The sequence below is a fragment of the Aedes aegypti genome, chromosome 2 (assembly GCF_002204515.2).
Source record: "Aedes aegypti strain LVP_AGWG chromosome 2, AaegL5.0 Primary Assembly, whole genome shotgun sequence".
In the NCBI taxonomy this organism is placed as follows: domain Eukaryota; kingdom Metazoa; phylum Arthropoda; class Insecta; order Diptera; family Culicidae; genus Aedes; species Aedes aegypti.
This window is the reverse complement of record NC_035108.1, coordinates 257,434,996-257,457,325: the sequence shown is the minus strand read 5'-3', so window position 1 is coordinate 257,457,325 and position 22,330 is coordinate 257,434,996. Positions and strand designations below refer to the sequence as shown.

The 22,330-nt window shown below is 38.8% G+C and overlaps 1 protein-coding gene across 2 annotated transcripts in view; it reads left to right on the top strand.

Annotated features, from left to right (window-relative positions):
• Window positions 1-16,547, top strand: part of LOC5565620 (serine/threonine-protein kinase ATM) — a 64,450-nt gene extending 47,903 nt beyond the window's left edge. Inside the window, exons 12-19 of one of the 2 annotated variants that reach the window (XM_021844846.1) lie at window positions 852-973; window positions 1,032-2,358; window positions 8,526-8,647; window positions 8,706-10,032; window positions 13,140-13,684; window positions 13,746-14,020; window positions 15,135-15,864; window positions 15,923-16,547. In XM_021844846.1, coding sequence (XP_021700538.1) covers window positions 852-973; window positions 1,032-2,358; window positions 8,526-8,647; window positions 8,706-10,032; window positions 13,140-13,684; window positions 13,746-14,020; window positions 15,135-15,864; window positions 15,923-16,271 — 4,797 coding nt within the window. In that variant the 3' untranslated portion in view covers window positions 16,272-16,547. The remainder of the gene's footprint in view (window positions 1-851; window positions 974-1,031; window positions 2,359-8,525; window positions 8,648-8,705; window positions 10,033-13,139; window positions 13,685-13,745; window positions 14,021-15,134; window positions 15,865-15,922) is intronic. The other variant, XM_021844847.1, reaches the window with a different exon arrangement.
• Window positions 16,548-22,330: the final 5,783 nt, after the last annotated feature.

The window sequence follows — 22,330 nt, the reverse complement described above, 5'->3', positions numbered from 1 at the left end:
AGCTGAGTAGCAGGCTTTGTCCCAGTGAGGACGTGATGCCAAGAAGAATAAGAAGAAAAAGTCTCCCGATGCTGACCATTCAGAAAGATGGCGCTTCGGCAAAGTTGTTCATTAAGAGAAGGGATATCATTGTTCGAACTAGTTGGTTCAAAATTTCACAAGCAGGTGGCACTAGTAAGCTAGAAACTTTGCATGAAAATGCTTACTAGCGTTATCCTCTTAAGTGGTCAAGATTCTGAGATATCCGTAAAATTTAATGCTCACTAGTGCCAACGGGTGGCCAAACCGCGAGTAAAATATAGCACTTGAGCTACTGAACAAGTCTGCCGAAGTCCTTTGTCTGGCTCCTGAGATATCTGCAAAACAAAAGTTTCATGCTTACTGGCCTCACCTCTGGCAAAATTTCAATTATCTAGAACAATGATAGCTCTTGAGTTATTAAACAACTTTGCCGAAGACACCGTCGTTCTCAGTGGTCTGGATTCTAAGATATCTGCATAAAAAAAGATTCATCTTCACTAAAGTCGCCTGGTGGCAAAATCTTAAATGTCTTAAATGCTGAACATGAAAAACCAAGAGTGTTGCACAAAGTACAACCCGCGATTATTCCCGCGACGGCTGCAAGGCTAAAAAGATTCAAAATATGAAAGCCTTCGAAAATGTTTATATGTGGATAAATAGGGAACCACTATGACCATAACTGGTACACCTTTCCTATATGGTTTTCTGGATTGATCCCTATGGCATTCTGAGGATTGATTTTCTGGGAAATGGTAGATTTTTAAGGGAATGACTTCCGGAGGAATGGTTGTGTAGGGGATGTTATAGAAAAATGAAACATATCTTTTCAGGTGAATAATTTCTTTCTGAAATTTGCTGACAAGCTGACGCCCGTGGGTTGCATGAGTAAAAGCACCGAGACAATCCACCTAATGCTGACAATCGTTGAGTGCATTCGCATGAACAACCAGAAGTATGTTTCCGAATCTTCTAGCATGTGTCATTAAATTAAACTATTGTGAAATTTACAGCCATTCCAAGCATACCATCAACCTGAACTGGCTGCAGATAGCTGAGGCCAGTCTTCACTGTCAAGCCTACTTCAAAGCGATCCTTTACGGTGAACTGTGGTGCATGACTCAACGCGACGAAGGCGTGGAAAGTGACGTCATCAGCCGAAATCCTCAGTTGATGAGCATAATGAAAACGGCTCACTTGTCGGTTGGGATTGTAGATGCGGCCAAAGCGTTCCTAGATCCCATAGCATCCCGAAGTGAGTACTATCAACTGGAACGAAGATTCCACCAGAGCTTGCTCTACTATGATGTGGCCAGCTCGAGCAAAAGCACCTTTGAAAGATCAGCGTATGTACAAACATTGAAAGCGTCGAGCTTCTATGGATTGGCAAACACTGTTGCCAATAGTGAATCGATGGATTTTGAATGTGCATGGAGATTGGCCGATTGGAATATAGCCCTCGATGATAGAGCTAATCAAGGCAAGCAGAACGTCGACTGGCAGCATGTCTTCGAAAAGCAACACTATAAAGCACTTAAATGTTTGGAACTGAAGGACGAGATCGCCACGGAAAGCGCTGTGCTAGAAGCGAGGAAAGCACTAGCTGAAATGTTGAAAGTTGGCAGCATGGAGTCAACGCAGAATATTTATCCGTATTTGAGCAAACTGCGACAGCTACAACAAATCGAAGATTTCATGAATGTTCAGTTTTATCGTGTCATTGATGGAGAGACTGAATTGTTACAGAAATGGGATCAACAGGACACTTTACCTTACAGTGATTTTTCATACATGGAGGCAAACTTAACGCAACGAATTGCAATACTGAAAACGGCAAGAGTTCGCGCAATGCGGAAATGGGTTCCTGATGCGCTCAACCAGACGCTGTTCCACTTGATTCACGAAGCACGCATTAGTGGACATTTTGACGTAGCCACAGCAAACATATGCGCCATGTCGCAGCAGACGTTGTCGGAGACCGTAAAAGCTTTACTCATGCTGGAAGATGCCCAGTTGAATTGGGCCAATGGCGATAAGTTCCTATCGAAACGGCTGGTAAATGAGGTGGTAGCAGGTGGCAAGTGTAAAGATATCATGGTCAATGCCGCTGCCTACCGAATCTACGGGACCTTTTTGGCCGAGACGCATGCTGAGGATGTTCACAATTTGTACAAGAAATTTTTCAAACATTCTCAAACTCTGGTAGAGGAGGGATTGAGACATGCCAGTCAACATGACAAAGGTACCGCTATAGATTACCAGCGTAAGTGCCTCGACAGTGATAGGAACTTTGTTATCCTGCATACGGTAGCCAAGTACGCCGACAGAGAGTTTGTGAGGGTAAGTTCATGGTTTATTTATGATTTTATCAAACCGTTCAACATCAGCTTGAAACGAAAAAATAAAAAATATCAGCGATTCCTTCCTTAACTCTCTCTTTCCCACGACTTTGATCGACTGTTTCTTTACAAAAAAAAAGCGTTCCCTTTGGGTTACCCATTGGGCGGTATGAATAAAAAGCGTTGAACTTTACTACATGTAGCATCTACTCAAAAACAAAATCCACAAAGTTTACTACACTTTTGGTATGAATAAAAAACCTTTCGAGCATGTAGTACCTCACTGAGGAAACTGAAGTTATGTTATTCATAATACCTTTCGTATGAAACAGTATTTTCCTAGCTGAAAAACATTTCATACGACGCGTAAAATTTTCACAACTCGCGTATGAAGAACATACGAAAGAGATTCAAGATTCATACGCGGACCTATAACATTTCATACGATGTGCTTATGAAATCCAAAGCATGCCTTGTTTGAAAAATATCTTACGTTTTTCTTATGAAACGAGCATCAAAACGAAGCAAAATGGCGTTTGACCAAATGAAGCTCGCGAGTTCTGGTGAATACGATTGATGTATTTTGAGGTAATATCAATAATTCTATGTAGAGTGGAGCAAATATGGCGGCTCGGGCTAAACATTGCCACGTGCAATTGGCAACAGAATGGAAATACGAAGTTTTTTGAGCGTGGCATCGAAAACATGAGTTTGTTAATTAGGTTTAATATTATGTTTCAGTAATTGATATTCGACTATCTTTTTTTCAGAATCTGTCCAACTTATCAATAGTGACGAAGAAGCTTCCGCGAGCGGTGCTAAGCTTTTTCCAGTTCTTACAACGGCAATATTCGATTGGATGACAATTTCAACTATTGATTTGTTATGAAACAATGATAAAATGTATACTTTCTGATGAATTGAAACGATTTTCAACCGACTACAAAAATCTGTTAAGTTTACTATAATCTGGTGAAAATCACTGAGCAGTGCAGTAAATTTGACTATGTCCATAGTAGCATCCACTACACAGCATTATATTTCATTCCGTGACACCCACCGTACAACACAGTGTGGTCAAAAGTATGATGCAAAACTTCTCAAATCAAGAATGTTTCTACTCAAAAATACTACAACTCTGGTTAAATCAACAGAAGAAATTTTCTTGTGTAGTGATGTTGGCTATGTTTTGGTAGAGTTAACAAATTAATGTAGTCGGTTGAAAATCGTTGGTGCAGTTCTTAATTTTACCATGGATTCAGTAGTTTCTACAATAAAATTCATTTCAGTGTACTTTCGAACATGAGCAGTGGCTTATGCTGCACGTTAAAGGCTGGTTTGCTACTGACAAGAAAAGGAATCGCCTATCTCGATGCGTGGGAAATTTCTTCCCAGAAATGGTCCAGAAAATCACATTTTTCTGATCGCAGTACGCAGTTGAGAAGAATATTCATTTCAAATGGGGCTCTCTGTAGGAATTTTCTTGACCCATTCAGTCAAGGAATTTCTTTACTTTTCTTGAGCGTAACAGCATACTTAGCTTAAGAGAGTTCTATTCAGAGTGCAGAGTGATGCTGCACGTTAAGAAAATTCCAATCAGAATGACACTTGAATACCGCCCATTGAATACAATAGAAATCCAGGGCAACCAACATTCAAAAATCGGGCTTTATGCCAAAAGGGACGTTTGACTTCGTTTGACTTCGACTGTAGCTTACCTAACGGGAGCCCAATTAAAACTAAGCCCACCTAATGATAGTGCAACGAACGAAAATGGACTGCATTTGATCAAATTTCTTCCAATGCGAAGAGGCGTTGTTAAATTGCTCGCGATAGTACATTCTGTTGTCAATTATTGATAGGACATACCGTAATTTCGGGTGAAATTGATCATTTTTCACGGTTTTTCAAGTCTGTTTTCTATAATGTTAACAATGCCAAACAACTAAATGCAGGAAAACAAATACGAAGGTGAGCCTCATCGACTAATGTACCGAAATTTTCTAACAAATGTCATTTTAGTGTTAACAAATATCTCTACAATAAAAAAATCAGAGGATCTCATTTCGGGGTGAAATTGATCACTTGTCAATGCCATTATTGTTAGTTTTCAAAACAACTGTACATGTTAAATTTGAGCTCCCTGAATCCGAATATGCTTGTAAAATTCATAACAATGCAATATTTATATAAATAACGAATAGTTAAATTTCAAGAATTACGCTGAAAACGCCTAAATGTATGCAATTTCCTAAGGAATTCAATGATATCTAACAGAAATTCAATTATTTCAGCCACATGAGCTAATTGGTACGAGTTTTGGTGATGAAATCTGGTTTGGGGATATATCTCAAGCATCCTCACGAACTTTCAGGTTTATACCATGTTTAAATCATTGCTTATAAATAGAAGTTTATAGGTGTTTGTCGATACTGCACCGTGCTTGATTTTGAAATTTTACATTATTTTCATAGTAATAAACATTTTTTAACGCAAAAAACTTCACAACACACAATTTGACAATAGTTACGACAAACAACGTTCATTTACTGCAGCTTACATTGATATTTGTGCTCTATTACGATTAAATAAAATCGTGTGATACGATGATCAATTTCACCCGTCTGATCAATTACACCCGATTTTACGGTACTTCTGATCTTAATATCTCCTTTAGTTGATCATTGTTTTCGAAGATACCAAATTATTCATCACTGGACTTCAATATAGGCGAATAAATCATTTGTCGACTAGCGCCATCATGAGAATGACTTCCGAACCAAGAAGGTTTTAGGCGAATAATTTTCTTTGGATTTAATCAGTGGACTGATATATAAGCGAATAAAATTTGTGCCCAGTAGTGCCATTTGGGTGATTTCCGAAGTAATAAGTTTCCAGGCGAATAGGTCTCATCCAGTTCTCCAACTTTGTCAAAAACACTAACTTTGTATCCAATCTCAAGATTGAGATAAAAACAAATAATATATTTGTCTACTAGCGCCATCTTGGGAAAATTTTCCAAACTACTTTGTTTCTGGGCGAATAGATCCCATTTAGTTGAACACTTTTGTCGAAGATACCCATTTCGAGAGTTCGATTTTTTTCAGTCTCATCGCTGGACTGATATAAAAATATAAAATATTTGACCACTAGCGCCACCTTGTGAGTGTTTCCCGAACTAATATGGTTTTAGGCGAATAGGATTCATTTAGTTGTTCAACTTTGCATCTAATCACTTGACTAAGATATTAGCAAATAAAATCTTTGCCCACTAGCGCCATCTTGTGAGTGTTATAAGGTTTTATGTGACTAAGTATCATTTAGTTGTTCAACATTGGCGAGGACAACAATTTTGTATCTCAGAACAGAACTGAGATGCAAGCACATACAATATTTGCCCACTAGCGCAATCTAGTGAATGTATTCCGAACTAATAAGTTTTCGGGCGAATAGATCTCATTCAGTTGAACACATTTGTCGAAGACACCATTTTTGTATCTCATAACTGGGCTAAGATATAAGCAAATAAAGTTTTGGCTCACTAGCGCCATCTTGGAAGTGTTTTCCGAATTTGTAAGGTTCTATGCGAATAGGTATTATTTGGTTGTTCAACTTTGTCGAAGACACCATTTTTGTATCTCATAACTGGGCTAAGATATAAGCAAATAAAGTTTTGGCTCACTAGCGCCATCTTGGGAGTGTTTTCCGAATTTGTAAGGTTCTATGCGAATAGGTATTATTTAGTTGTTCAACTTCGTCGAAGACACCAATTTTGTATCTCATCGCTGGACTGCGATATAAACGAAGCAAATATTTGTACGCTGAAAAGTTGTTTCATATGTTGCTTATATATGCGACATTTGTTGGCGTCTGTGCGCCACCTGGTGAGTTAATTCTGAATTAAATTAGTTACCAAGTGGAAGTCAGCAGTCCTGTGATCAACTTTGCAGAAGACAGTTTTCTCCTAAACCTCTTTATTTTCAAGATATTTGCACTACAAGTACTGTCCTATTTATAGGACGCTGGGCGTTCGGGGCTTCTGTCCTATTTTTAGGACGCTGGGCGGATATGGGTTAAGCACCCGACGTTCGAAAACTCCAAGTGCTTGCAGGTCCTCCTCGAGCATCGTTCACGTTTTATGTCCATAGAGGACTATCGGCCTTATGAGCGTTTTGTACATGGTGCATTTGGTGCGGGTGTAGATCTATTTTGACCGCAGCTTCTTGTGGAGGCCATAGTATGCCCGACTTCCACTGATGATGCACCTCCGTATTTCACGGCTAACGTTATTGTCCGCCGTCAGCAAGGATCCAAGGTAGACGAACTCGTCGACCACCTCGAACGTATTCCCGTTTATCGTAATACTGCTACCTAGGCGAGCCCTGTCGCCCCACCAACTAGCATGTACTTTGTCTTGGTCGCATTTACCATCAGTCCAATTTTGGATGCCTCGTATTTCAGGCGGGTGTAGGGGTCTGGTACCTTTTCAAATGTTCGGTCGACAATGTCCATATCATCCGCGAAGCAACCAAATTTACTGGATCCCGTAAAAATCGTACCCCGGCTGATAATTCCGGCTCTCCGCATAACATCTTCTAGCGCAATATTGAACAACAGGCACGAAAGTCCATCGCCTTGTCGTAGTCCCTGGCGGGATCCAAATATACTGGAATGCTCGCCTGAAACCTTCACACAGTTTTGCACACCTTTCATCGTTGCTCTTATCAGTCTCGTGAGCTTCCCGGGAAAGCTGTTCTCGTTCATGATTTTCCATAGCTCCACGTGGTCGGTACTGTCTATGCCGCCTTGAAATCTATGAAAAGGTGATGCGTTGAGACAACATTTTTGGGGGATTTGCCGAACAGTAAAGATCTGGTCCGTTATCGATCGGCTATCATCGAAGCCGGCCTGATAACTTCTTACGAACTCGTTTACTACAGGTGACAGACTCGACTCGCGGCACGAAGCCGTTGCTTGATGCGTTGAGCTTCTGATACGTGTTTCTTGAGACCGGCATTGCTGTTTCATCTCCTCGCACTCCGTCTCCTCCAGGCGGCGTTTATTTCTCCCGAAAGAGGCGGGTCTGTTGTTGCAGTTTCCGTCTATAACGTTCCACGTTCTGCTGGATCCCTTGCTGCAGCATGACCGCCTGTATTCTTCTCCTCCAGAATCTGTCTACATTCCGTCGAACTAATTGTTTCGTCGACTCCGTACATGACGTTGCTCTCAGCTGCATCTTTGTGGGCTGCTTTCACTGTTCTCCAACAGTCCTCAATAGGGGCTCCATTCAGCTCATCCTCTTCCGGTAATGCAGCGTCGAGGTGCTGCGCATATGCAGTTGCGACATTCGGTTGCTTAAGCCGCTCTAGGTCACTCTAGGCCGCGACGGCCGTCGATACCGTACGTTGCTGACGACGGAGAGTTTTGGGCGCAGTTTAACCATCGCCAGATAGTGGTCAGAGTCGATGTTAGCGCCACGATGGGTCCTGACGTCGAAAATGTCGGCGAAGTGCCGTCCATCAATCAGAACGTGTCGTGGTCGATTTGTAAATTGGCCTGCTGTGGTGATCTCCAGGTGTATCAGTATAGAAGGCTGTGTAGGAAGTAGGTGCTACAAATGGCCATATTCTTGGAGTTGGCGAAATCAATTAGTCGTAAACCGTTTTCGTTCATCAGCCGGTGGGCGCTGAACTTTCCAATAGTCGGTCTGAATTCCTCCTCCAGAATCATTCATTTTCAATCATTTCAGAATTTCTCCAACCGAAACACAGTGAACACATTTTCATCGAGTAATTTTTAGTTTTGAACAGAAAAACTGTTTTTGAAGTTTCGATGATGACGATGATTACGATGACGGAGCGTTGATCGTTAAATGTTGAACATGAAAAACCAAGAGTGTTGCACAAAGTACAACCCGCGATTATTCCCGCGACGGCTGCAAGGCTAAAAAGATTCAAAATATGAAAGCCTTCGAAAATGTTTATATGTGGATAAATAGGGAACCACTATGACCATAACTGGTACACCTTTCCTATATGGTTTTCTGGATTGATCCCTATGGCATTCTGAGGATTGATTTTCTGGGAAATGGTAGATTTTTAAGGGAACGACTTCCGGCGGAATGGTTGTGTAGGGGATGTTATAGAAAAATGAAACATATCTTTTCAGGTGAATAATTTCTTTCTGAAATTTGCTGACAAGCTGACGCCCGTGGGTTGCATGAGTAAAAGCACCGAGACAATCCACCTAATGCTGACAATCGTTGAGTGCATTCGCATGAACAACCAGAAGTATGTTTCCGAATCTTCTAGCATGTGTCATTAAATTAAACTATTGTGAAATTTACAGCCATTCCAAGCATACCATCAACCTGAACTGGCTGCAGATAGCTGAGGCCAGTCTTCACTGTCAAGCCTACTTCAAAGCGATCCTTTACGGTGAACTGTGGTGCATGACTCAACGCGACGAAGGCGTGGAAAGTGACGTCATCAGCCGCAATCCTCAGTTGATGAGCATAATGAAAACGGCTCACTTGTCGGTTGGGATTGTAGATGCGGCCAAAGCGTTCCTAGATCCCATAGCATCCCGAAGTGAGTACTATCAACTGGAACGAAGATTCCACCAGAGCTTGCTCTACTATGATGTGGCCAGCTCGAGCAAAAGCACCTTTGAAAGATCAGCGTATGTACAAACGTTGAAAGCGTCGGGCTTCTATGGATTGGCAAACACTGTTGCCAATAGTAAATCGATGGATTTTGAATGTGCATGGAGATTGGCCGATTGGAATATAGCCCTCGATGATAGAGCTAATCAAGGCAAGCAGAACGTCGATTGGCAGCATGTCTTTGAAAAACAACACTATAAAGCACTCAAATGTTTGGAACTGAAGGACGAGATCGCCACGGAAAGCGCTGTGCTAGAAGCGAGGAAAGCCCTAGCTGAAATGTTGAAAGTTGGCAGCATGGAGTCAACGCAGAATATTTATCCGTATTTGAGCAAACTGCGACAGCTACAACAAATCGAAGATTTCATGAATGTTCAGTTTTATCGTGTCATTGATGGAGAGACTGAATTGTTACAGAAATGGGATCAACAGGACACTTTACCTTACAGTGATTTTTCATACAAGGAGGCAAACTTAACGCAACGAATTGCAATACTGAAGACGGCAAGAGTTCGCGCAATGCGGAAATGGGTTCCTGATGCGCTCAACCAGACGCTGTTCCACTTGATTCACGAAGCACGCATTAGTGGACATTTTGACGTAGCCACAGCAAACATATGCGCTATGTCGCAGCAGACGTTGTCGGAGACCGTAAAAGCTTTACTCATGCTGGAAGATGCCCAGTTGAATTGGGCCAATGGCGATAAGTTCCTATCGAAACGGCTGGTAAATGAGGTGGTAGCAGGTGGCAAGTGTAAAGATCTCATGGTCAATGCCGCTGCCTACCGAATCTACGGGACCTTTTTGGCCGAGACGCATGCTGAGGATGTTCACAATTTGTACAAGAAATTTTTCAAACATTCTCAAACTCTGGTAGAGGAGGGATTGAGACATGCCAGTCAACATGACAAAGGTACCGCTATTGATTACCAGCGTAAGTGCCTCGACAGTGATATGAACTTTGTTATCCTGCATACGGTAGCCAAGTACGCCGACAGAGAGTTTGTGAGGGTAAGTTCATGGTTTATTTATGATTTTATCAAACCGTTCAACATCAGCTTGAAACGAAAAAATAAAAAATACCAGCGATTCCTTCCTTAACTCTCTCTTTCCCTCGACTTTAATCGACTGTTTCTTTACAAAAAAAAAAAGCGTTCCCTTTGGGTTACCCATTGGGCGGTATGAATAAAGAGCGTTGAACTTTACTACATGTAGCATCTACTCAAAAACAAAATCCACAAAGTTTACTACACTTTTGGTATGAATAAAAAACCTTTCGAACATGTAGTACCTCACTGAGGAAACTGAAGTTATGTTATTCATAATACCTTTCGTATGAAACAGTATTTTCCTAGCTGAAAAACATTTCATACGACGCGTAAAATTTTCACAACTCGCGTATGAAGAACATACGAAAGAGATTCAAGATTCATACGCGGACCTATAACATTTCATACGATGTGCTTATGAAATCCAAAGCATGCCTTGTTTGAAAAATATCTTACCTTTTTTTTATGAACCGAGCATCAAAACGAAGCAAAATGGCGTTTGACCAAATGAAGCTCGCGAGTTCTGGTGAATACGATTGATGTATTTTGAGGTAATATCAATAATTCTATGTAGAGTGGAGCAAATATGGCGGCTCGGGCTAAACATTGCCACGTGCAATTGGCAACAGAATGGAAATACGAAGTTTTTTGAGCGTGGCATCGAAAACATGAGTTTGTTAATTAGGTTTAATATTATGTTTCAGTAATTGATATTCGACTATCTTTTTTTCAGAATCTGTCCAACTTATCAATAGTGACGAAGAAGCTTCCGCGAGCGGTGCTAAGCTTTTTCCAGTTCTTACAACGGCAATATTCGATTGGATGACAATTTCAACTATTGATTTGTTATGAAACAATGATAAAATGTATACTTTCTGATGAATTGAAACGATTTTCAACCGACTACAAAAATCTGTTAAGTTTACTATAATCTGGTGAAAATCACTGAGCAGTGCAGTAAATTTGACTATGTCCATAGTAGCATCCACTACACAGCATTATATTTCATTCCGTGACACCCACCGTACAACACAGTGTGGTCAAAAGTATGATGCAAAACTTCTCAAATCAAGAATGTTTCTACTCAAAAATACTACAACTCTGGTTAAATCAACAGAAGAAATTTTCTTGTGTAGTGATGTTGGCTATGTTTTGGTAGAGTTAACAAATTAATGTAGTCGGTTGAAAATCGTTGGTGCAGTTCTTAATTTTACCATGGATTCAGTAGTTTCTACAATAAAATTCATTTCAGTGTACTTTCGAACATGAGCAGTGGCTTATGCTGCACGTTAAAGGCTGGTTTGCTACTGACAAGAAAAGGAATCGCCTATCTCGATGCGTGGGAAATTTCTTCCCAGAAATGGTCCAGAAAATCACATTTTTCTGATCGCAGTACGCAGTTGAGAAGAATATTCATTTCAAATGGGGCTCTCTGTAGGAATTTTCTTGACCCATTCAGTCAAGGAATTTCTTTACTTTTCTTGAGCGTAACAGCATACTTAGCTTAAGAGAGTTCTATTCAGAGTGCAGAGTGATGCTGCACGTTAAGAAAATTCCAATCAGAATGACACTTGAATACCGCCCATTGAATACAATAGAAATCCAGGGCAACCAACATTCAAAAATCGGGCTTTATGCCAAAAGGGACGTTTGACTTCGTTTGACTTCGACTGTAGCTTACCTAACGGGAGCCCAATTAAAACTAAGCCCACCTAATGATAGTGCAACGAACGAAAATGGACTGCATTTGATCAAATTTCTTCCAATGCGAAGAGGCGTTGTTAAATTGCTCGCGATAGTACATTCTGTTGTCAATTATTGATAGGACATACCGTAATTTCGGGTGAAATTGATCATTTTTCACGGTTTTTCAAGTCTGTTTTCTATAATGTTAACAATGCCAAACAACTAAATGCAGGAAAACAAATACGAAGGTGAGCCTCATCGACTAATGTACCGAAATTTTCTAACAAATGTCATTTTAGTGTTAACAAATATCTCTACAATAAAAAAATCAGAGGATCTCATTTCGGGGTGAAATTGATCACTTGTCAATGCCATTATTGTTAGTTTTCAAAACAACTGTACATGATAAATTTGAGCTCCCTGAATCCGAATATGCTTGTAAAATTCATAACAATGCAATATTTATATAAATAACGAATAGTTAAATTTCAAGAATTACGCTGAAAACGCCTAAATGTATGCAATTTCCTAAGGAATTCAATGATATCTAACAGAAATTCAATTATTTCAGCCACATGAGCTAATTGGTACGAGTTTTGGTGATGAAATCTGGTTTGGGGATATATCTCAAGCATCCTCACGAACTTTCAGGTTTATACCATGTTTAAATCATTGCTTATAAATAGAAGTTTATAGGTGTTTGTCGATACTGCACCGTGCTTGATTTTGAAATTTTACATTATTTTCATAGTAATAAACATTTTTTAACGCAAAAAACTTCACAACACACAATTTGACAATAGTTACGACAAACAACGTTCATTTACTGCAGCTTACATTGATATTTGTGCTCTATTACGATTAAATAAAATCGTGTGATACGATGATCAATTTCACCCGTCTGATCAATTACACCCGATTTTACGGTACTTCTGATCTTCATTTTCCAAGGAAACCAACATGCAATAAAACTCCATGGAATTGCATCATATATGATTTCCGGAACCATTATATCCGGGATATTATAGCGCATTTAGAACAAAAACGTGTCCAACATCTAAGATATTCCATGTTGTTAAAAAAAGGGACATGAGATTTTATAGAGCATCTTATGGTCCCGGATATTACTGTACCACTGCAGTATCTTCCTTTTCAAATTATGCCAAACGACTATTATGTCAAACGACTATTAGCCAAACAACTGTTATGCTAAACGGCTATTAGACAAAACGACTGTATGCCAAATGGAACTTCAAATCAGAGCCATGCTGAAGGTGTCTGGGTTAGATTTCCGGTAGGTCTAAGATCTTTTGGGATTTTTTTTGGATTCTTTGAGCATACGGCATCTTCGTGCTTGCCAGTAACTTTAGTTCATCATTTCAGCTGAAAAAACATTTCACGTCGTCCGAGTTCAAATCAAAGAAAATGAACCTGGAACATATGAAAGCGGAGCTGATTATGTTGGAGTCGGAGCAAGCGAAGCTCAAAGAGTCGGACAGAGAAAAAATGACGAATTTACGCCGCGCGAAGATTTCGACGAAGCAAAATGCGACGCGTGACGAGGAGTCCATCAACACTATGATGTCCAACATGGAAGACTATCTGAAGCTGGCATTGTTCTACTACTCGGCATACACTCGAAAGACAAGCATCGAAAGTGACCTGGCCGTGTTTCGCATTGTAGCTCTTTGGTTGGGCAATCACAGCGAAAAGATTGCAGATACGGTGAAGGAATCGTTGAAGGTGATCCCAACGTTCAAATTTGTACCCGTATTACCTCAACTCGCTCCCCGGTTGGACAATCATAAGGAGGGCGTGGGTCGAATGGTTTGGGAAACGCTGGAACGATGTGCCGTTGACCATCCTCATCACACTCTGCCGCATATTTTGGCTCAGGTGCATGCTTTCGCCGATGTTGAACGCAAAGAGTAAGTACCATAAAGCTTAAGATTATATTTCAGTCGATTTAACTTGAATTTTATATTACAGTGTTCCGAAGGATGATGAACGTCTTCTTGGAGCTCAATCCCTGTACCATAAACTATTGAAAAATAAGAAAATTTCTGCTATCGTGGATCAAACAACCGACATGAGTTTGGCATTGATAGAAATGGCCAATAAAATCCTAGGTACCGCAAAGGGTTTCAGCGATTACAAAATGACAGCAAAAGATGCTCTCAGAAAGTGCCAGGGGCTGGACAAGGTGCACTGTCCAACGGTGGAACTTAAAGTTCAAGAAAGTGGTGATTATAATGAGATTATCGGTGAGTTGTTTGTTAATAAAAATCATATTTTTCATGTTTTAATCATTTTTTGAAGTTAGTTTCCTAAACGCCCTCAAAAGTTCTTTCATGAATGTCACGCAAAAGCTCATCCAACAAATCTCTAAGCTGGATTCCATCAGAACTTCACCCAATAATAACTCACGATTTTCTTCAGAATTTTCCCAAGTACCTATTCCTTCAATGAATCCAATGGAAAATCCTCAAGAATTTGTCTCGGAATTCCTATTAGGATTCCCCCACTTCAAGTATTTTTAGAAATTCATCAATGTATTCTATAAACAATCAATATTGTTTGTAAACATAAACATTCATAAATGTATAAGTTTTACATTAACATTTTTGTTGATATTTTTCCACAAAATACCTCAAGGTGCTCTCAACTTTCCAGTGTTCTACCAAATATTTTGTAATAATTTCACTTATGAGACATCCTGAGAGAATTTCTCAGAGGATTTCTTCATTGAGGGATTGTTTTATGGACACAACTATTTTTTTCAGGAATTTCAGGTTTCTTAGGCTTTATTTTTTGTGTCATTCTCGAGATAACAATTAGAATACAATTATAAACATTATTACTAAATAGGATATCTCTATGAAATTTTTAAACGTGTGCAAGAGGGAATGCATGAAGAAATTTCAAAATATCGAATATGTAGGAAAATTTCTAAAAATGTCATCTTAGAGATTTCTAAGGCCTGTTAACTTTCCAGTATTAATTTTTGGAACAATTCATGAAGCAATTCTTTGCGTGTTTCGCAAAAAATATTTGAGGTGCTGTTGAGGAATCGAAAAATAAATTTGAGATACGCTCAGGAACGACATATAGAATAATCCAATCTTATATGAAGACTATAATAAAAAGTACCGTTTTGTCTCAAACTCCGAACTCAAATTACGAACAGTGCCGATTTTCAAGAATAAAACTAATACATCCAATACTTTTTAGTATGGAGAACTTGAATTGTGCAACAATTGATCATCCTGTGCAGAAATCTCGAACGTTAGATTGAAAACAGCACAGCTTAGAGTCGAGTGTTCGGAATTTGAGACGGTATGTAAAGAAATATAAAGTGTGGAATTCCGTTATTTGCAGGTGTACACAAATGGGACGATCTGATACATGGCGTCGGTGGCATCAATGCTCCAAAGAAGCTGGTCTGCCATTGTTCGGATGGGCACAACCGTATTCAGTTGTTGAAGGGACGAGACGACATGCGACAGGATGCTGTCATGCAACAAGTGTTCTGTATCCTGAACGTCCTACTACGCAACGATAAAGAAGCCGGTAAGCAGAAACTGGCCGTCCGTACGTACAAAGTTGTCCCCCTGTCGAAGCAAAGCGGAATCCTTGAATGGTGTTCAAACACTATTCCCATCGGATCGTGGCTCATTCCCGCACATTCTCGATATCGTCCCAAGGATTTGACCGCGTTGGATGCCAGAAAGGCCTTTGCAGAGCTAGCCAAGTCTTCGCTGCGAACAAAGCAGGAAAAGTTCCTCAAAATTTGCCAACAGCTTAGTCCGGTTTTCCAGCATTTCTTCCTCGAGAGATTCCTAACCTCCGGTATGTGGTTCGAGCGTAGACTTGCGTATACCAAAAGCGTGGCCGTTTCTTCGATTATTGGCTACATTTTGGGCATTGGCGACCGACATGTGCAGAACATCTTGGTGGATGAGAAAACTGCGGAAGTTATTCACATCGACTTCGGAATAGCTTTTGAGTTGGGGAAGAATTTGCCCACGCCGGAAACGATTCCGTTCCGGCTGACTAGAGACATCGTAGCTGGTATGGGAATCAGCGGAATTGAGGGCGTTTTCAAAAAGTGAGTGTTATTACCATGTGAAAAGTTGAAACATTGTCTTACAAAAACACTTTTACAGGTCATGCGAGAAAACGTTGGAAATTTTGCGTAATAATCATGCACCGATCATGACAATCCTGGAAGTACTGCTGTACGATCCTCTGTACACGTGGAACGTGCTAGCCAATAAAAAAGCAGCTCGGAAGCAGATTTCAGAACTTTACGGCGGAGAAGGCGGTCAAGATGCGCGCAGTGAAGTCGTTAACATCAGTGCCGAGAGAGCTTTGCTGCGTGTAAGTGACAAGCTAAACGGTAAGGAAGACGAGAAGTTTACTTCAGTGGAAGGACAAGTGGAAAGACTGATTTTTACTGCTTCAAGCAATCTCAACTTGTGCCAGCTTTTCCAAGGTTGGCAGCCGTACCTGTAGGTTGTAGAACGAATGTAGAGTTGTGTTAATTTTGAGTTGAGGCTCACTAAACTTCATGTATTGTTGTCTATTGAAAATCGTTCGTTATTGAAATTTGAACATAAAAGAAATCATTTTTAACCTCTCATGTCGGTTGAGTTGTGAGACATTGTTTTATACATTTACTATCGTCTAATATTTCCATACACATTTTGTATCGTTATTTTCGGCCATAAGAATAAAAACTCACGGTTAAGAGCAATCGACAAGAAGGAAATACAGTAAGGTCTCCTATTAGACGCTGCCATCCACTTAACGCTCTCCGCAATTTCTGAGCTGTCATGCAATTGATTCAGGTGAAACTCGTTAGGTACCTAATTATCAGCTACAGTGATGCTACCATATTTCGCGCACGCTCCTTATTTCGCTCACTGTCATTTTATTCATATTTGTTGATACCTATTGGACTATATAAATGCATGTTATGTAACCTTGGCTGAAACAGAATTATTCAAAATACTAGCCAACTAAAATTTATTTCGCAAAATATGGTTAAAATGTCAATGAGCAAAATTAGGAGCGCGCGCGAAATATGAGTACTTTAAACTTGACATGTAAATGTATTCACCGTATTCTTTTTTTGAAACGAAACATAAAGAACACACCTTTATCGAATAATTTTCAGTTTTGATCAGAAAAACTGCTTTTGAAGGTTTGATGATGACGATGATACCAACGACAGATTCTTGAACGTCATCGCAATCCCAATGAACAGCCAAGATCATTGTGGAAGGTTTCAACGCACAAGTTGCCCAGAAAAAAAGCTTGCATCACATGCTTGTAAAGGATTTGGAATCGGGTATTTATAAAGTTATGGTCAAACAAAAGTGTTTTTTTAGTAAAATTGAAGAAAAAATTGGAGAAAACTGGTTTTAACTGAGACTACCCAGTCAACATTTTGGTTGGTAAAACTTTTGTTATACATCATTCTATATGAATTAATTCACTCGTATAGAATGCACGAATAGGCTGTATACCTTCCAAAGTGGAGGCTATGTACGCATTTGGCACGACTTTTTCAAACTTCCTGCGATCAGAAATATGATGCTAAAAATTTTGATGAAAATAAAAATAAATTCACCATCAAGTCTCGAACCCGTGACGTTTAGATTCAGAACTCTACACCTCACCACTGCACCGTTATATGAATCATGTCGAAAGTGTGACTTTTTATCAATATTAATGCAAGCTCGTTATACAGCGAAACTTGCTTGTAATTCTTCGAGACTCATCATCAGTAGACACGGTAGACACCAAGCTCTAGTGGCAATTTTGGCTAAATTACTAAGATTTCGTCTGATGCTATTCTGTATTAATATATGATCTGTCAGTTTATACAACTTGAAACGATTCTATGTTGCACTATTTATGACATGTTTTGTTGTCAACACAGATTGTCGTTAATGAATCGTAGTGAATAATATGAACATGGATATTCAAGTTGTGTTGACATTGATTACGTTCAATTTGGCATATTTGCGATTCTGATTTTTGACGTACGAATATGTGATTTTGGACTTACATACATTCTTGTACGATACATTATTCACTGGGTAGTTTCCGTTTCAGACAAATTTGATGTTCTACAAACTTTTCATAAATTTAATTTTAGAGAGAATGATGCTAGAGCTCCAAAATTGGTTAAAAAATAACAAAGTTATTTATTTATTTATTAAAAACTACCTAAAGCAATAAAACAGTACTTTTCAGTACTAAAATTAAAAACGGTACTTTTCAGTGCTACCAAAACAGTACTTTTCAGTACTATATTCTACTATTGATCCCTTTACGATCCTTGTTTGGACCCGTGCCTTCGATTTTTCGTTGGACCCGTTGGCGAAAGCTAGCGGTGGTAATCCTTCTTGGACACCGTCTTGGAAAAAAAAACCTCTCGAAGGTCACGTCTTCTTTCGTTTATTAATTAAACATGGTATCAACAACAAACAAAAGGAAGGGTGAATCTCTGAATTCACTACTTCCTTCCAAAAAAGTGGGTTTTAAAACTGTCACTACACGTGGCAAGAATGGAAGGAAGGACGTTTCCCCGGAATGCGAACTTTCTCCCAAGGGTGAAATGAATAATTGTATCGAAATGAGTAATCAGTTCGATGCTCTGGACAAATTTTCCGAACACCAAATCGAAGCAGCCTCTAGCTATTTAGTTCACTTTAACAAAAAAGAACTAAATAATATTAAAGCTTTAGAAAAAGCAAAACTTTTGTTTGATGTCCGTGTGACATGGGAACATTTCCAGAAACCTGGAGGAAATTACCAGAACCCCACACAGTGCCGTCGGTGCCAAAAGTGGAATCATGGTACAAAAAATTGTCGCATGGATGCTAAATGCATGATTTGCGGAGGTTCTTCTCACGCCAAGGACGTCTGTCCAGTGAAGGAAGATACCACCAAGTTCATATGCTCTAATTGCGGAGCTAATCATAAGTCAAATTTTTGGAATTGCCCTTCACGCAAAAGAGTCATTGAGGCTCGTGCCAGGCAGATGAAAGATAATGTCCGTTACGATAACGGTCGTTTCCGGAATTTGCCTGGTAGAGTATCGAACAATGCTCATTTTTCAGTTAACGATCGCTTGATTAGGAATCATACCCACCAGGAAGATTATCTTCTTTCTGGCGTAACGTCCCAACTGGGACAAAGCCTGCTTCTCAGATTAGTGTTCTTATGAGCACTTCCACAGTTATTAACTGAGAGCTTCCTTTGCCGATTTACCATTTTTTTGCATGTGTATATCGTGTGGCAGGTACGAAGATACTCTATGCCCTGGGAATCGAAAAAATTTCCTTTACGAAAAGATCCTCGACCAGCGGGATTCGAACCCACGACCCTCAGCATGGTCATGCTGAATAGCTGCGCGTTTACCGCTACGGCTATCTGGGCCCCTACCAGGAAGATTATAATCATGCTCATTTACAAACTAATTTTAATCCGTCGGGTAGCCGTTCGAATCTTTCAATTTCGAATGTATCTACCCACGGAAAATCCTTTGCCGATATCGTAGCAGGAAATTTGAACTCCTCCTCTGTTCGTACTATGAGTACCCATTCTACTTGTTTCAAATCAAATGAAACAAAAACCTTACCGCCACAGGTAATCCTACTCCGCTTCTTCGTCTACCGAAAATTCTAATGGGAAATCATCAGATGTACCCACTTCAAGTGATATGTCTGCTTCAGATTTTAATTTTCTAACTGAACAATTGAATCTAATGATTGATGCAATGTTCAAAGCCACCACTATGACTGAAGCAGTCCAAGTAGGTGTAAAATTTACAAATCAAATTGTTATTGGATTACGTTTTTTTAATGGATCCAAATAATAATTTAAATACCGTCAAACGGGGTGACTTACAACGGCGGGGTGACTTGCAACACATTGTAATTTACAACTAAATTTCACTATAAAACACAAATTGCAAAAAAAAATTGTTTTAAATCGTTGCTTCAATACATGTGACTTACAATTCAAGTAGGGGCCACGATTAAAGCTGTTATTATAAATATGTTTATACAATAAACATACATAATTATTCTTTTGAATGTCTTGAAAACTGATACTTGATGGAGGTTCAAAATCGTGACCTGAAAACATGAGATAGATTTAATTAACAAAAGTAATACTAATACATGTTGTTTTTATAACTAATAAGTGCTAATATGACGAATTTTATTTTACGAAATGTAGCAACAACTTTTTAATAAAAATAATTTTTATATAATTGTACCTATGCGGGGTGACTTGCAACACTTTATTTCTAAGCAATTTAGAGTTTTATAAAAGTTAAAAACGTATGTGTTAGGTCTACTTTGTAATCAAAAGAGTAATAATTTATCATTCAACTACAAACACTCGTTAAAAATATTGTTCAGTTAAGATATTGGACCTTGATGATTTAACGCCTCTTTTTCCCATACAAAAATAGCTCAATTATTTTCTTACAAAATGGTATGCAAAATGCTCTTGTATTGGTTCGAATGCTTAAAATACATGAATAACAATACTTAACAAGTGTGACTAATAAAAAATATCAATTTAGATTTTTAGATGACGTTTAGAGCATGGTTATGGTTGATTGAAGTTGAAAAGTGTTGAAAGTCACCCCGTTTGACGGTATTTCAAATTGGAATGCTCGTTCTCTGTATGGTAAAGAGGACGAGCTGTTAAATTTTCTAACGGTTAATAACGTGCATATTGCAGTTATTACCGAAACGTATTTAAAACCTGGATCTAAACTCAAAAGAGATCCTAACTTTTTTGTTTATCGTAATGATCGACTTGATGAGGCATGTGGGGGAGTTGCAATCATCATTCATAGGCGTATAAAACATCAACTGTTTTCGTCATTTGAAATTAAAGCTTTTGAAACTTTAGCTGTTTCTGCTGAAACACTGTTTGGTAAATATACTTTCATAGCTGCCTATTTGCCTTTTCAATGCTCTGGACAGCAAGTTAATTTGCTCCAAACTGACTCACTGACAAACTCGCAAAGGGTCAAATTTTTTTTCTTTGGTGACTTTAATGCCAAACATCGGTCATGGAATAATTCTCAAAGTAATTCCAACGGCAGAATTTCATTTGATGAGTGCTCTTCAGGATATTATCTCAATTCAATACATGTTTTTCCTCTTCTAGAAATCCATCTACGATTGATTTGGTCTTAACCGACTCTAGTCATCTTTGTAGCCAACTGATTACTCATGCTGATTTTAATTCTGATCATGTCCCTGTTACATTTCAAATATCCCAAGAAGCTATTCTCAATCCTATCAGCTCAACTTTCAATTATTTTCGAGCCGACTGGAATATATATGAAACATTTATTGACTCTAATCTTAATATTAATATTCCTTTACAAACAAAACTTGATATTGACAATGCTCTTGAAACTTTAACAAATTCCATTGTTGAAGCCAGGAGCATTGCAATTCCAAAATGTGAAGTAAAATTTGAATCCATGATTATAGACGATGATCTTAAACTTTTGATCCGTCTTAAAAACGTGCGGAGAAGGCAATTTCAACGCATTCGCGATCCTGCTATGAAAATTATTTGGCAAGATTTGCAGAAAGAAATCAAGAAACGTTTTTCACAATTAAGAAACAAAAATTTTGAAAATAGGATTTCTCAATTGGACCCTGGCTCTAAGCCCTTTTGGAAATTATCTAAAATATTGAAAAAACCTCAGAAGCCAATACCGGCATTGAAAGAGGAAAACAAATTGTTACTAACTAATTGCGAAAAAGCTCAAAAACTTGCTATGCAGTTTGAAAGTGCGCAAAATTTTAATTTAGGACTTACTAGTCCAATTGAAAATCAAGTTACTCAGGACTTCGAAAATATTCTCAATCAAGAGAACGTTTTCGAAAATGCCTGGGACTGATTTGGAAGAAGTGAGAACTATTATTAAAAAAATCAAAAATATGAAAGCTCCTGGCGATGATGGAATTTTCTACATCCTCATCAAGAAACTTCCAGAAAGTAGCTTATCATTTTTAGTTGATATATTTAACAAATGTTTTCAATTAGCATATTTTCTTGACAAATGGAAAAATGCTAAAGTTGTTCCAATTTTAAAACCAGACAAAAATCCTGCAGAAGCTTCTAGATATCGTCCAATCAGTTTGCTTTCCTCCATCAGTAAACTTTTTGAAAAGGTAATTTTGAACAGAATGATGGTCCGCATCAACGAAAATTCAATTTTTGCCAATGAACAGTTCGGATTCCGCCATGGACATTTGACTACTCATCAACTTTTACGTGTAACAAATTTGATCCGTTCCAACAAATCTGAATACTATTCTACTGGTCTTGCTCTTCTAGACATTGAAAAAGCATTCGACAGTTTTTGGCATGAAGGTTTGATTGTAAAATTAAAAACTTTAATTTTCCAACATACATTGTAAGAATAATTCAAAGTTATCTGTCAAATCCAGGTTAATTATCAGAACTCCAGGTCTGAAAGACTTCCTGTAAGAGCTGGTGTTCCCCAAGGCGGCATTTTG